At 38.0% G+C, this 12,697-nt stretch overlaps 1 protein-coding gene across 1 annotated transcript in view; it reads left to right on the top strand.

Moving 5' to 3' along the window:
* The first annotated feature begins 3,902 nt into the window (after window positions 1–3,902).
* ZYG11A (zyg-11 family member A, cell cycle regulator) overlaps window positions 3,903–12,697 on the top strand; it is a 55,227-nt gene continuing 46,432 nt past the window's right edge. Inside the window, exon 1 of the mRNA XM_031465146.2 lies at window positions 3,903–4,166. Within this exon, the coding sequence (XP_031321006.2) occupies window positions 4,077–4,166 (90 nt within the window). The 5' untranslated portion in view covers window positions 3,903–4,076. The remainder of the gene's footprint in view (window positions 4,167–12,697) is intronic.

Genomic DNA, 12,697 nt, shown 5'->3' with positions numbered 1-12,697 from the left:
GATTTGTATTTTAGGCAGAGCACTCATTGTAAGTGGGCAAAGGATTGGAAGGGATGAGTCTGGTAACAGATCCACTAGGAGCATGGACTAAATTCTCAGAGACTGTTAAACAGGAAACTGAAAGAATAGGTAGGGGATGGGCACAGAGAAGATTAGAGGAGGAACTTGCCCCTCCCTCAATAGTTGCAACCTTGCCTATGATTTTGGAGACAAACTTCCTTCTACAGCTATAATTCATTTTTTCCAGGTAGCTATTTCATGTATTTTTTAAACAAGTATTATTGACCACCTTCTATAAATTAGGCACGGTTTTAGACCTGGGGATAACAAAGTCCTTGCCCTTGTGTGGCTTTTTTTTTTTTTTTCCCCTGGTGGAAGGGAGCAGAAAATAAACAGAAACAAATATATACCATGACAAATAGTGTTGTGAAAGCAGAACAAAAGGGACAAGTATGGGGAGGGTATGGTGATGGTGGTGAGATTGCTATTTAATATATCCTAGATAGGGAATTCCTTATTGATAAGGCAACTTTTGAGCAAAAACTTGAAGTAAGAGAGCCATCCATGAGGACAGCAAGGAGTCCAGCACTGCTGAACTAAATTAAAATAAGCAAAGGAGAGAGTGATAGATTAGATGAGAGCAGGATGTGGAGAGAACAAATTATGCAGAACCCTGTAGAGCACCATCCTTAAGAATTTTAAAATTGTACCTGAGATGGGAAGTATTGGAGGGTTTAGGGCAAAAGAATGACATACTTGTTTAAGAATAGATTTTAATGGAGCAAGGGTGGAAGCTGGGAAACCAGATAGGAGGATATTGTAAGAATCCAAGTGGGTCATGAACAGGGGCTGGGACCAGGGTAGCAGATGGAAGAGATAAAGACATAGACAGTCTCTGGATATATTTTGAAGACAGAGTCAATGGGATTTCCTAACAGATAGGATATGGGATATAAGAATAATAAAGGAGTTAAAATTTATTTCCAAGGTTTTTGTCACAAGTAACTGAAAGGAAGCAGTTGCCATATACTGAAATAGGGAAGACTGGCAGGAAAAGCAGGGTAGGGGGAGGACATCAGGAGTTTACTTGTGGACACATTAAGGCCATTCGGATAACCAGGTGGATATGCTGAATAGACAGCTGGCTGTATGACTTTGAAGTTCAAAAGCAAGGTGTAGGTTAGACATATAAAACAGGGATATATCAGCACATAGATTGCTTTTAAAGTTGTAGAACTAGATAAAATCACCACAAGTGAGACAGAATGGGTAGAGAAAAGGTATACAAGTACTGAGTCTTGGGGTACCCAAAGATTTAGAACTCTGGGTGTTGAGAAGGAGCAGCCAATGAGGTAGGAGGAGAAGAGAAAGAAAGAGGAAAGAGGAAGGCATGGGAGAGGAGGAGGAGAAGATGCCTCCTGGAAGCCAGATGAAGAAGCATTTTAGGGAATAAGAAATGGTCACTTGGGTAAAATGCTGCTGAACAAATAAGATGAGGAATGAGAAGTTACAACTGAATTTAGTAACTTGGAAGTCGACAAAAATGGTCTAGTGGAGTAGTAGGGGTGAAAGAAAATGCTAAGAGCAAAACTGGAGATGGCAAGTACAGATCACACTCTGGGGAAGTTTTGCTATAAAGGGTAGAAGAGATATGAGAGTAACACCTGAAGAGAGAAATTAGGTCAAAAGAAGTGGGTTTGTTTTGTTTTGTTTTTAATTATGGGAAAAGCATCAGCTTGTTTACATGCTGGTGGCAATGATCCTAGAAAGAGGGGAAAAATGATAACTCAGAAAGGATTGCTAGATGGTCTTTGAATAAGCATGAAGGGATGAGATCCATTGTATAAATCCAGAGATGGCCCTAGATAGTGTATAAATAGTTCATAGTAAAAGGAGGGGATGCAAAGACAGCCTGCACAGATCGGTGTGTACATGAGATGATGGGAGCTTGGAATGATCTTTTGATCCTTTTCCTTTTTTCAGTGAAAGAGGAAGCTGAAGGTTGGGGGAAAAGGTGTTGGAGATTTGAGGATAGAAGTTATGAAAACAGTCCACTCAGAAAAAACAAACAAAAAAAAAGAACATTGATTAGATTTGGACTGAGAAAACTCGATTTTAACTCCCAAGTTATCCATTTGTCAGGTGGGTAAATTAAACTTGTCTGTTCAACCTCTCAGGTGTTCAGTTTCTCTATAGATAAAATGGAGATACTTAAGGGCTGGGATATCTATTTGTTATGAGGATTAAATAATAAATATGAAAGGAAAGCATTTTGCAGTTATTTGTACTTGAAAAATAATTTTAACATTTGAATCCACTTATCAAGGACTTAGTGTCAAGCATTGTCATGTGCTTTACATTATCTTATTTAATACTTACATTAACCCTGTGAGATAATGCATTCTCATCCCATTTTACCAATGGGGAAGTTGAGCTTCAGAGAAATTAACTTAACCAAGGTTCACAAGTTAGTAGATGGCTGAGCGGGCAATCCACCTCCAAGGCTTGTACTCTTAATAACTATCCTTTTCCAAGAGATATTTTCTCTTAAATTAGATAAAGTGTATTAACTTACTGCTTTCTCAGGGTTTCCTTCTTGGAGCAGTTTTTAAGGGTCTTCTTGGTCCTTTATAGGTCACAAGAAAGCTGAACAGTTCATTTTGTGTACTTAGATGGTCAGAAGTGGTTTTGATATTTGATTCATCTGAGGTCAGTAGAAGTTGAAACTGAGAGGCCAGATATAAGAAAGATGCTGCTGCCAGATGACTGGGAGCAAGGTCTTTAAATATATATATTTATATGTATTTATTTTATATATATATATATATATTTTTAAGTATTAAAATGTACACAATCAGCCCTCTGTATCCATGGGTTCTACATCCCTGGATTCCATAGAGGATTCAACCTCTGTGGGAAATATTCAGAAAAAAAATTCCAGAAAGTTTCAAAAGGGAAAACTTGAATTTGCAGCATCAGCAACTATTTGCATAGCATTTACATTGTACTGGGTAGTATAAGAAGTCTACAGGTGATTTAAAGCATAGTTGAAGAATTGCAAATTCTTATATGCAAATGCTATACCATTTTATTTATTTTTGTAATTTAAAAAATTTGGGGGGCAATTAGGTTTACTTATTAATTTATTATTATTTTAAATCTTTTTTTTGTGGGGGTGCTGGGGTAACTGGGCTCATTTATCGCATGCTAAGCGCGAGCTCTGCAGCTGACCCTCCCCCCGTAATTATCATTATTTTTTTAATGAAGGTACCAGGGATTGAACCCAGGACCTTGCACTTGCTAAGCACTGCATTCTACCACTGAGCTATACCCTCCCACTTGTTTTTAAAAACTGAACTATAGTTTACTTACAATGTTTCAGGTGTACAGAAAAGTGATTCAGTTATACATATTCTTTTCCATTATAGGTTATTACAAGACATTGAATGTAGTACTCTGTACTGTCCAGTAGGCCCTTGTTGTTTATCTATTACACCCTTTTTTATATGGTCCTTCAGTTTCGGGGGATTTTGGTATGGAGGAATCCTGAAACCAATGCCCCTGGGGACACTGAAGGACCACCATATTCTGTTTCCCATCTCCGTAGAGCTTGTCTGTGGTCATGCCTTTGAGGAGTGACCGGAACGTGGTATTAAGGTGTGGGTTTGAGGGAAGCTGGTCTCAGAGAGCTAAGTAAGAGTTGGGTGTGTGGTTGGGCAGGCGTAAGGTTGATCCCTGGGGCGTTAAGGTGGCCGGAGGAGGACGGTTGGGCCCTTCTGGGGTGGAGTAGTGGTAGGCCCGGTGGGGGTGGGGAGGGACCGTCCTGGGGGCGGGGTCTGTGGCGGGCGGGCATCCGCCGGCGAGGGGCGAGGCTGCGGCGCGGGAGGGCGCGTCGCCACGCCGGGCGTTTCAAAAGCCTTGCATCGCTGAGGGAGCGGTGCGAGTGCTGCTTGCGGGGCCCTCCGAGCCGGCGCTGCTCTGTTGCCTCCAGACGCGGGTCGAATCCACCTCTCGCGGGATCTGGGCTCCCGCTCGACGGCCACTCTCTTCTCGACGCCTCTCCGGCCGGGTTCGCCATGGTTCACTTCTTGCACCCGGGCCTTTCGCCCCGCACCATCGTCCCACCCGACGCTCAGAAAGATGTCCTGGGCTGCGGCGTCGTGCAGGTGAGCACCCGGGAGGGGTCGGGGACGCGAGCCTCGGCGGGACACCCTGTCCCCGGCGAGCACTGCGAGTCGTTGGGGACTGTGCGGAGGCACTCGGTTCGTTTGGCTGACGCGGGGGTAAAAATCTGAAGAGGCTGAGGCCCTGGCAGGCTCCTGTCGTCGCCGGGGAAGTGTGTGCTGGGGAGTTTTACGCCCGGGGCGTCCCAGCGTCTGGGCCGAGCACGCTGACCTTGGGCAGCTGAGGGGAGGCGCGGCGAGCGTAGAGTTCCGACTCCCGCGTGACCTTGGGTGAGTCCCTTCCTCAGGTCTCGGGTTCTCACCTGTGCTTGCTGAGGGCGGCATCTGTTTTGCAGGGTGGTGTTAAGTTTAGACGTAAGTGCTAGGCGTGGTATTAGGCCTGGCCCGTAGTAGACTGTGGAGCCCCTTGTCATAAAGAACCCAAAAGCCTTAAACCTCGACCGTTCCCCTACTTGCGTTGGGGACGTGTTGCTCCCCAGAGGCAATGACCTCTTGGCCCGGGATCTTCACAGGAAGACCTCCTGAGCCCGGCTGAGGGAACTGGGACCCCAAAGACTGAAATTCCACGTGTTCGTTGCCCTCCTCAGAATCCCTGTTAAACTAAACAGTGAGCAAAATGCAAACCAAAAGAGTGTCTGGCCGCCTACTGTGTCAAGTATCGCATTTCTAAAGTATTCTCTTTTTGTTGTAGGCATTGATAGTCTCCATTTTACTTGATTGTAGGGAAGCTGAGAACGCTGCAAGTCAGTAGATTTGCTCATGAACTTGACATCAGTTGTTCTGATGTCAGATTCCATATTCTACAACGCCCCCAAGGCCACCCCTCTTAGAACTCAAAATCCAGGGAAGGCTCAACCCAAAATTAGTACGGAGGGAAGGAAATATTCTGATTGAGATTGTAGTTTACATACTAACCCCGTGTTGGCTTTTGTGCTCTGTAAAAATCTAGCCTGTATTCCTGTAGACTCTTTGGGCTCACTTTTAAAAGCTGCGTAAATAATTTGTAAATTTGTTTATAACTGATGGAAAAGCTGGATTTTTAAAGTATGTACTAGCGCAGCGTGTCAGACACATTTTTTGTTGCCGCTGACTGGAACTGAAACAAGGTTTTCGTTAAAAAAAATGATTAGGCCAATCTATTTTGTCTTGTTCCATATTGTACTGTGTACACCTGTTTTTTTGGTCAAGATTTTATTTTTAATTAATTAAAAAATTAGACAATGCGTGAGTACATTTCCTCTTTTATGTATTTGTTTTAAATTTTATTCAGCAGTGTTTTGTAGTTTTTGGAGTAAAGGTTTTTTACATATTTGAAAAAAAATTAGCCCTATTTTTGATACTACTGTAAATGTCTTTTAAAACTTCATATACATTTTTGGGGAGTTTATTGATCTTGTATCCTACAACTTTGTTAAAGCCACTTTCTTTAGTTCTTTTTTTTTTTTTTTTTTAAGATTTCTTAAGATTTTCTTTACAATCGTGTTATCTGTGATTAAAGGCAGCTTTAATGTGTGTTGAATTTTGTTAAATACTTTTTCAGCATATATTAAGATCATATGTTTTGTTCTTTATTCTGTTAATGTGGATTTTATCGGTTGTGAATTTAACTTTACATTCTAGAAATAAATTACTTGATCATGATGTATTTTTATATTTTGAAGGATCCTATTGCTAATATTTTGTAAAATATTTTTATATCCATATTTATGAGGGAATTACTCTTTACAAATATTTTATCTGGTTTTAATATCTAGATAATGTTGACCTTAACATATGAATTGGGAAGTGTTCCCTATTCAGTTTTTTGAGTTTGTGGAATATTATATTAGTATTCTTTCTTCCTCAGATGTTTAATAGAACTTACCAGTGAAGCCACTGAGACTTCAATTTCTTTGGGGGAAGGTTTTAATTATATCTTTTTCTTGGGGGAAACACTCATAAATTTTGATGTATTGTTCAAAGTATTTTCTAGTTTCTTTATGATTTCTTCTTTGCTTGGGATATTTAGAAGTGTACTGCCTAATTCCCAAATAATTGGGGATATTTCCCATCTCTTTTTGTTTAATTGACTTCTAATGCAATTATATTATATCAGAACAAACCCTATGATTTCAGTCCATTTATATTTATTGAGGTTTGTTTTATGGCTCAGATACGATGTATCTTGGAGCAAGTTCATGTGCACTTAAAAAGAATTTTATCTATAGTTGAGTTGATAATGTTAATCTATATTGTTACTCATTTTCCGTGTGTTTTTATCAGTTACTGGAGATGAGTGTTAATTTCCAACTGTGATGGTGGATTTTTCTTTTTATTCTTTCAGTTTTTGCTCTATGAATTTTGAAGCTGTGAGTAACTGCATATACATTTAGGAATTAGGTCTTCTTGATAAATTGACTCTTCATTATGACATGTCCGTCTTGATTTCTGATAATATTTGCCTTGAAACTTTCTTTTTCTGACATTAACATAGTCACTACAGTACCCTTTTGATTAGTGTTTTTAACAACCCTGTGTTGTTTATATTTAAAGCCCATTTCTTGTAATCAGCAGGCTTGCTTTTTTAAATCCAGTCTGACAATATGTGCCTTTTAAATGAAATAAACTGTCAAAATTGTTGTGTTTAAGTCTACTGTGTTGTTTGTGTTCTGTTGTTTTATGTGTTTGTTTTTGTGTTTCTTTCTTACCTGACTTTCCAGTATTTTTAAAGTTTCATTTTATCTTATGTTGACTTACTAGTTCTGTTTCTCTCCTTTTCTTTCCCATTGTTATTAATGGTCAGTTAAACATAGCAGTTTTTAAAATGTGGACTCAGGACCTCTGGGGTCTCTAAGACCCCATTCTCTTCCTTTAAGCCACATGTTAGCCAAGTTTGCAAAAAATGTAAAGCTGCTGCTGTCGTCACTAAACTTTTAAAAGTTCGTTCTGAAAATATAGCTGTTTTTAAAAAAATTCTGCATGTCAATGTGATTTTTTTAACTTCTATTATTTCTAAATAAATCAACATATATTTTAAAGATTTCTCAGTTTTAACTTATAATGCTGTAAATGTTGATAGATAGAATCCAATTTTTAAGAGTATAAAGGGGCCCTAAGACCAAAAAGTTTGAGAGCCATAGCTCTGTTTAAAAATATACGTGTTTGACTTACCTACTTTTAAATATATTGCTTCACCTTACAACAGTATTCTTTCATTCCCCCTCTCCTGTTCTTTGTGCTATGAAATAATACATTTTACTTCTGTTATAAGTTGTGCTGTATAGCTTTTATTTTTGCTTTGATCATTTATTTCTTAAAGAAATTAGGACATAAGAAAAAGGTTTTAAAATTATCCACGTGTTCTGTTTCTAGTACTGTTCCCTTTTTTCTAGATCCCAAATATCCATCTTGTATCATTTTTCTTCAATTTAAAGAACATTTAACCTTACTTATAGTGTAGATCTGCTAGTGACAAGTTTTCTCTACTTCTGTTTGTTTGAAAATATCTTTATTTCACCTTTATTTTTGAAAAATATTTTCATTGCACTTAGTTTTTCTTCCTACTGGACTTTAAAAATGTTATTTCATTGTCTTCTGGCTAGCATTGATCCTGATGAAAATTCGGTGGCCATACTTTAAAAAAAAAAATCTGCCCACATACACCTACCCTTCCCCTCCTTCATCTTAAGACTTTTCTCTTTATCATTGGTTTTTAGCCTGTAGCAGAAAAATGTGTTACAGCTCATTGTTACAGCTCAGTTGTGACAGCAGCCTGGGTCTAGGTGAGAGACCAAGCAGTACTCGGAGAGTTGGAGAACTCAGGTTTATTATGCCACCTGGCCAAGAAGAGTTAACACTCCAAGCTCTGAACCCCGTCTGTAGGTTTACACAGGCCTTTTATAGGCTGCCAGTTTTACACTTTGCAACATCATATGCAAATCAGGTATAACAGAAGTTGACCAACAAGAAACAAGCTTTGTAGAAATAGACCAATCAGGAGTGAGAGACAGAACCAATCATGAGAGACATAACCAATCAGGAGTGAACTCCATGCAAATAAAGTACTACAAATGGACCAATCAGAAGTTAGGGAAGTGGACCAATCAGAAGTGAGAGTAATAGCCTATCAGGAGTGAAGGAAATAACCAATCAAAAATGAGCTCAAGGAACCAATAGAATTTTAGGTGTAAGTTAGCCTCTTTAGAGGCAAAAAGTGAGATAGAGCGTCTGGGCCAGGGAACTGGCCGGTGCCGGGAGGAGAGCAGCAGCCCTGCCTGGGGGTCCTGCCAGTCTTTTTATGGGGCTTCCCACCTCAAGCTGTTTGTCATGTTGTGGTGTCTTCTATTTATTTTGCTTTGGGTCTGTTTTGCTTCTAGGATAAGTGGGTTTATATTTTGTATCGAATTTTGAACATTTTTTTGACTTTTTAAAAAAATATATTAAGTTTGTTTTAGTGATTTGTACCTGGTGAATTAGCTATGCCATTCAATACATATTAAACTATAAAACAGTTTCACAGATCCCAAGTATAGGACATTGTCCCTGTTGACCATTACTACTTAAAATGTTTCTTCTTCCCCAGTGCACCAATGTCTCATCTCTTCTGGAGTTTCTTTTCTTTCTTTTTTCTTTCTTTTTTTTTCCTTCTGGAGTTTCAATTGCACATATGTGTTAAACTGCCTAAGATGGCCCCTTGGGGCTCTGTGCTTCTCCATTTTTTCCCTAGCCTTTTTCTGTTTCTGTTTAGATAGTTTCTGTTGCACTACCTTCAACTTCACTGACATTTAATTTTATAGTGTCTAATCTGTTGATAATACAATTTAATGTATTATTTTTATTTGATAATACATTTTTCAATTTTGGAAGTTCCATTTGGATCTTTTTCAGATCTTCCATTTCTCTGTTGAGATTCCATATTTATTCCCTCATTATATTCATGTTCTCCTTTGTAATGAATTATAGTATCTGTTTTAAAGTCCTTATCTGCTAATTGTGTCATTCCAGTTATTTCTGGATCTGTTTCTACTGACTTTCTTTTTTTCTTTCCTACTTCTTACCATGTCTGATATTTTATTGTAAGCTAAACTTTATGGATGCTAGTTTGAGTGTCTAGATTTTTATTGTCTACCTGAATATGGCTTATATTTGAGGTTTTTAAAATGCTGTTGTAAATTTTTTTAAAGTAATTTCCCATTAATTGTTGGTTGCATATGGAAATAGTTTTTTTTTTTTTTTTTACCTTGTACCCATTAAAATATGTTAATTAGGAGAGCTACAGAGTATTGTTTCTATTTTAGAGATGATGAATCTGAACTCTGGGTAGAGATGAATTGGAAAAGGACTAGGCATGGAAGTAGAGAAATTAATTTGGAATTTTTTAGTAGTCAAGGTAAGATATGGTAATGACTTAGATTAGTAACTGGTAGTGGAGCTAGAAAGAAGGGGTGGACTAGATATTTATTTGGGAGGCTTAAAAGTCATATTCTCAGCAGGAAACAGATAACACACTCAAAGCAGGGATAGTTTAGTGAAAATTTGGTTAAGGGACTGCTTTAAAAGATAAAGGGAGAGGTATGGAAAAACCACAATAATATACTACTCCTTGTTCAGTAACAGCAGCTATTGCCACCCTGAGGCTCAGAGAACCTCCCAGAAGGAGTGTCTTAGTTCATTTGGGCTGCTATAACTAAAGTATAAAATACTTAGACTGGGTGACTTATAGGTAAGAAATTCATTTCTCATACTCTGGGAGCTAGGAAATCCAAGATCAAGGTGCTGGCAGATGTCTAGTGAAAGCCCACTTCCTGGATATCTTTTTTGCTGTGTTCTCACATGGCAGAAGGGATGAGGGAGCTCTTTGGAGTTTCTTATAGGAGCATTAATTCCATTCATTAGGGCTTCACCCTCATGATCTAATCACTTCCCAAGTTTCCTCTCTTCAAACACTATCAAATTGGAAATTAGATTTCAACATAAGAATTTTGGAAGAATGCAGTTAGTCACTAGTGAGGAGAGAGGACTGATTTTAGAGGAGTGATTAGGGGGACATAGTCAGCCCAAGATTATCTTAAAAGAGAAAGAACTCAACAGAAAATAATCTGTAGATGGTTGTAGCCCCCATAACATGTCCAAGTCTTGACCATTGGAACCTGTGAATTTGACCTTATTTGGAAGATAGGGTCTTTGCAATTGTAATCTGCAGTGTAAGTTAGTTTGCAATGTAAGTAAATGTAATTAAGGTGAGAATATTAATGAAATCACCTGGCGCATCCTAAATTTTAGGGTGAACCCTAAATCCAGTGGGTGTGGTACTCATCCTTATAAGGTAAAGGGATTTGAGACATAGAGATATAGGGAAGAAGGCCACTGTGAAGATTAGGGTTATCCTGCCACAAGCCAAGGAAAGCTAGCAGCCAGCAGAAGCTGATAAAGTAAGAATTCTTCTCTAGAGCCTTCAGAGGGAGAATGGCCCTGCTCACACCTTGATTTTTGGACTTCTGTCCTCCAGAACTGTGAAAGAATAGATTTGTTGTTTTAGCCACCAATTTTATAGTAATTTGTTATAGCAACACTAGGAAACTGATACATGTTCCAACTTTTTGAGAATTCTGTGTTGTCAGAGGGCAAGGGAATCTATTCATAGGACCCACACAAGTGACCTTAGAAGTAGAGAGCAAGGTGGAGAAGATTAAAGAGTGAATCTGAGTGGAAGGTAGGTAGCAAATGGAAGATGTCTGACACAGGTAGAGTCAGTAGGATTTGCTAATATATTGGATGTGTGTTTTGTGTGGGGTGTTAAGGATAAGGAAATGTCAATGAAAGGAAATGTCAGTGAAGATTCAGCAGCTGAAAAGATGTGGTGCTGTTTACTGAACAGGGAAAGACTGGGGAAGTTCAATTCTGTACCTGGTGAATTTGAAGTATTTGTGACACAGTTATTAAGTAGGTACATCAAGGAGGCAGCTGAGCGTGTAACACTGTGGCTTAAAGAGAGATCTGACCTGGAGTTAGTAATCTAGAATTCATTGGGTTTATAAATAGTATTTAGAATCATGTAATCAGTAGTCAGATATTATAGAGGCATAGTCATTAGTGGTTTTGATGGGAAATGGATCTCTAAGAGATATTACTGAATTATAAAACAAAAACAAGTAACAGAAATACTGTAGTATAATTCTATTTATAATAAAGTTCAAAAACATGCAGAAGTAAACAGTATTCAGGAAAATGATTACCTCTGGATGGAAGGATTGGAAATAGCATCAGGGAGGGGTATATAAGGGACTTCAAAAATACTGGTATATTCTATTTAAGCTGTGAGTACAAGAATGTTTAAAAAATATTTATATTTTATATTTTATTATTTAAATATTTTTCACATGTTCTAAATATCTTTTATGTGGATTTAATCTTCACAGTATTTTTTTAAATGGGGCTACCATCTCCAGTAATATGGCAAATAATGTTATAAAGTCTTAAAATGAAATATTCTGGGTAAAATGTAACAAACATTTTCAAATGCAAAGTAAGGAAAACTCCCAGCACCCCCACCCAATTTAGAGAAGCTGGAAATCAACACTGTAAGCAGGCCTTAAAGCTTTGAGATTTACCAATGTCAATAACCAAAGATTAGAGACTAGGCCTTTGCCAAAACCAGATGGGAAGTTTGAATGGAGACAATATATATATATATATATATATATATATATATATATATATATATATATATATATATATACATACACACACACACACACACACACACACACAATGGGCTAACAAAGGCTGATCAGACTTCAGTGAAATGGTAGATCTAAAACAAAAAAATCTTCTTAAGGGAAACAGGGAATGTTGTCAGTTTTGGCTTGGATTTTGAGTGAGAAAAATATCTCGATCACAGGCCTGTCCTCATACAGATTCAGAGTTTTAATTGACATTTCTTACTTGGTCCAGGAAATGTGTAGCTGAGAAATACTAAAATAGTCCCTGGTGATGCCCCTGGGTTAAGTAGCATTTCGCATTCTCTCTCTAATGTGACATATCTTCTACTCAAGCCCCACAGGAATCTGCAATAAAATCCCACTAAAGATTAGCTCACAATCTTAAATTATAAAAAATGAGCCTCCATGATTAAGAATCAGTGAAATCAAATAACTAAGAGAACTTGATTCCCAGAGGCTTCAGAAAATGATATTACTGAAATACTCTAAAATAAGTATTTAAAATTTATTAAAATGAAAGATGAAATAAAAAATGAAAAAAAGCAGTACACAATTAGGCAATAAAAAACTAAATGCCACTGAATAAAGAAATAGTGACCTGGAAGATAGATCTATAGAAATTACCCACTGGAAGCATAGTCTCAATTTTCCCAAACCAATTCTAGGTTTTGAGACCCAAGTAAAAGTCTGCTGAGACTGTTTCAGGGAACATTACTTGCTCCCCTGGCTCTTTTCTGATGTGAATTCTGACATGGTGGGAATTTGGAGCAATTGAAACTCTCATATGTTCTTTTGGGAATGCAGAGTGGCAAG

This window comes from Camelus dromedarius, chromosome 14 (genome assembly GCF_036321535.1).
Source record: "Camelus dromedarius isolate mCamDro1 chromosome 14, mCamDro1.pat, whole genome shotgun sequence".
NCBI classification, from domain to species: Eukaryota; Metazoa; Chordata; class Mammalia; order Artiodactyla; family Camelidae; genus Camelus; species Camelus dromedarius.
This window is presented reverse-complemented; position numbering and strand designations above follow the sequence as displayed.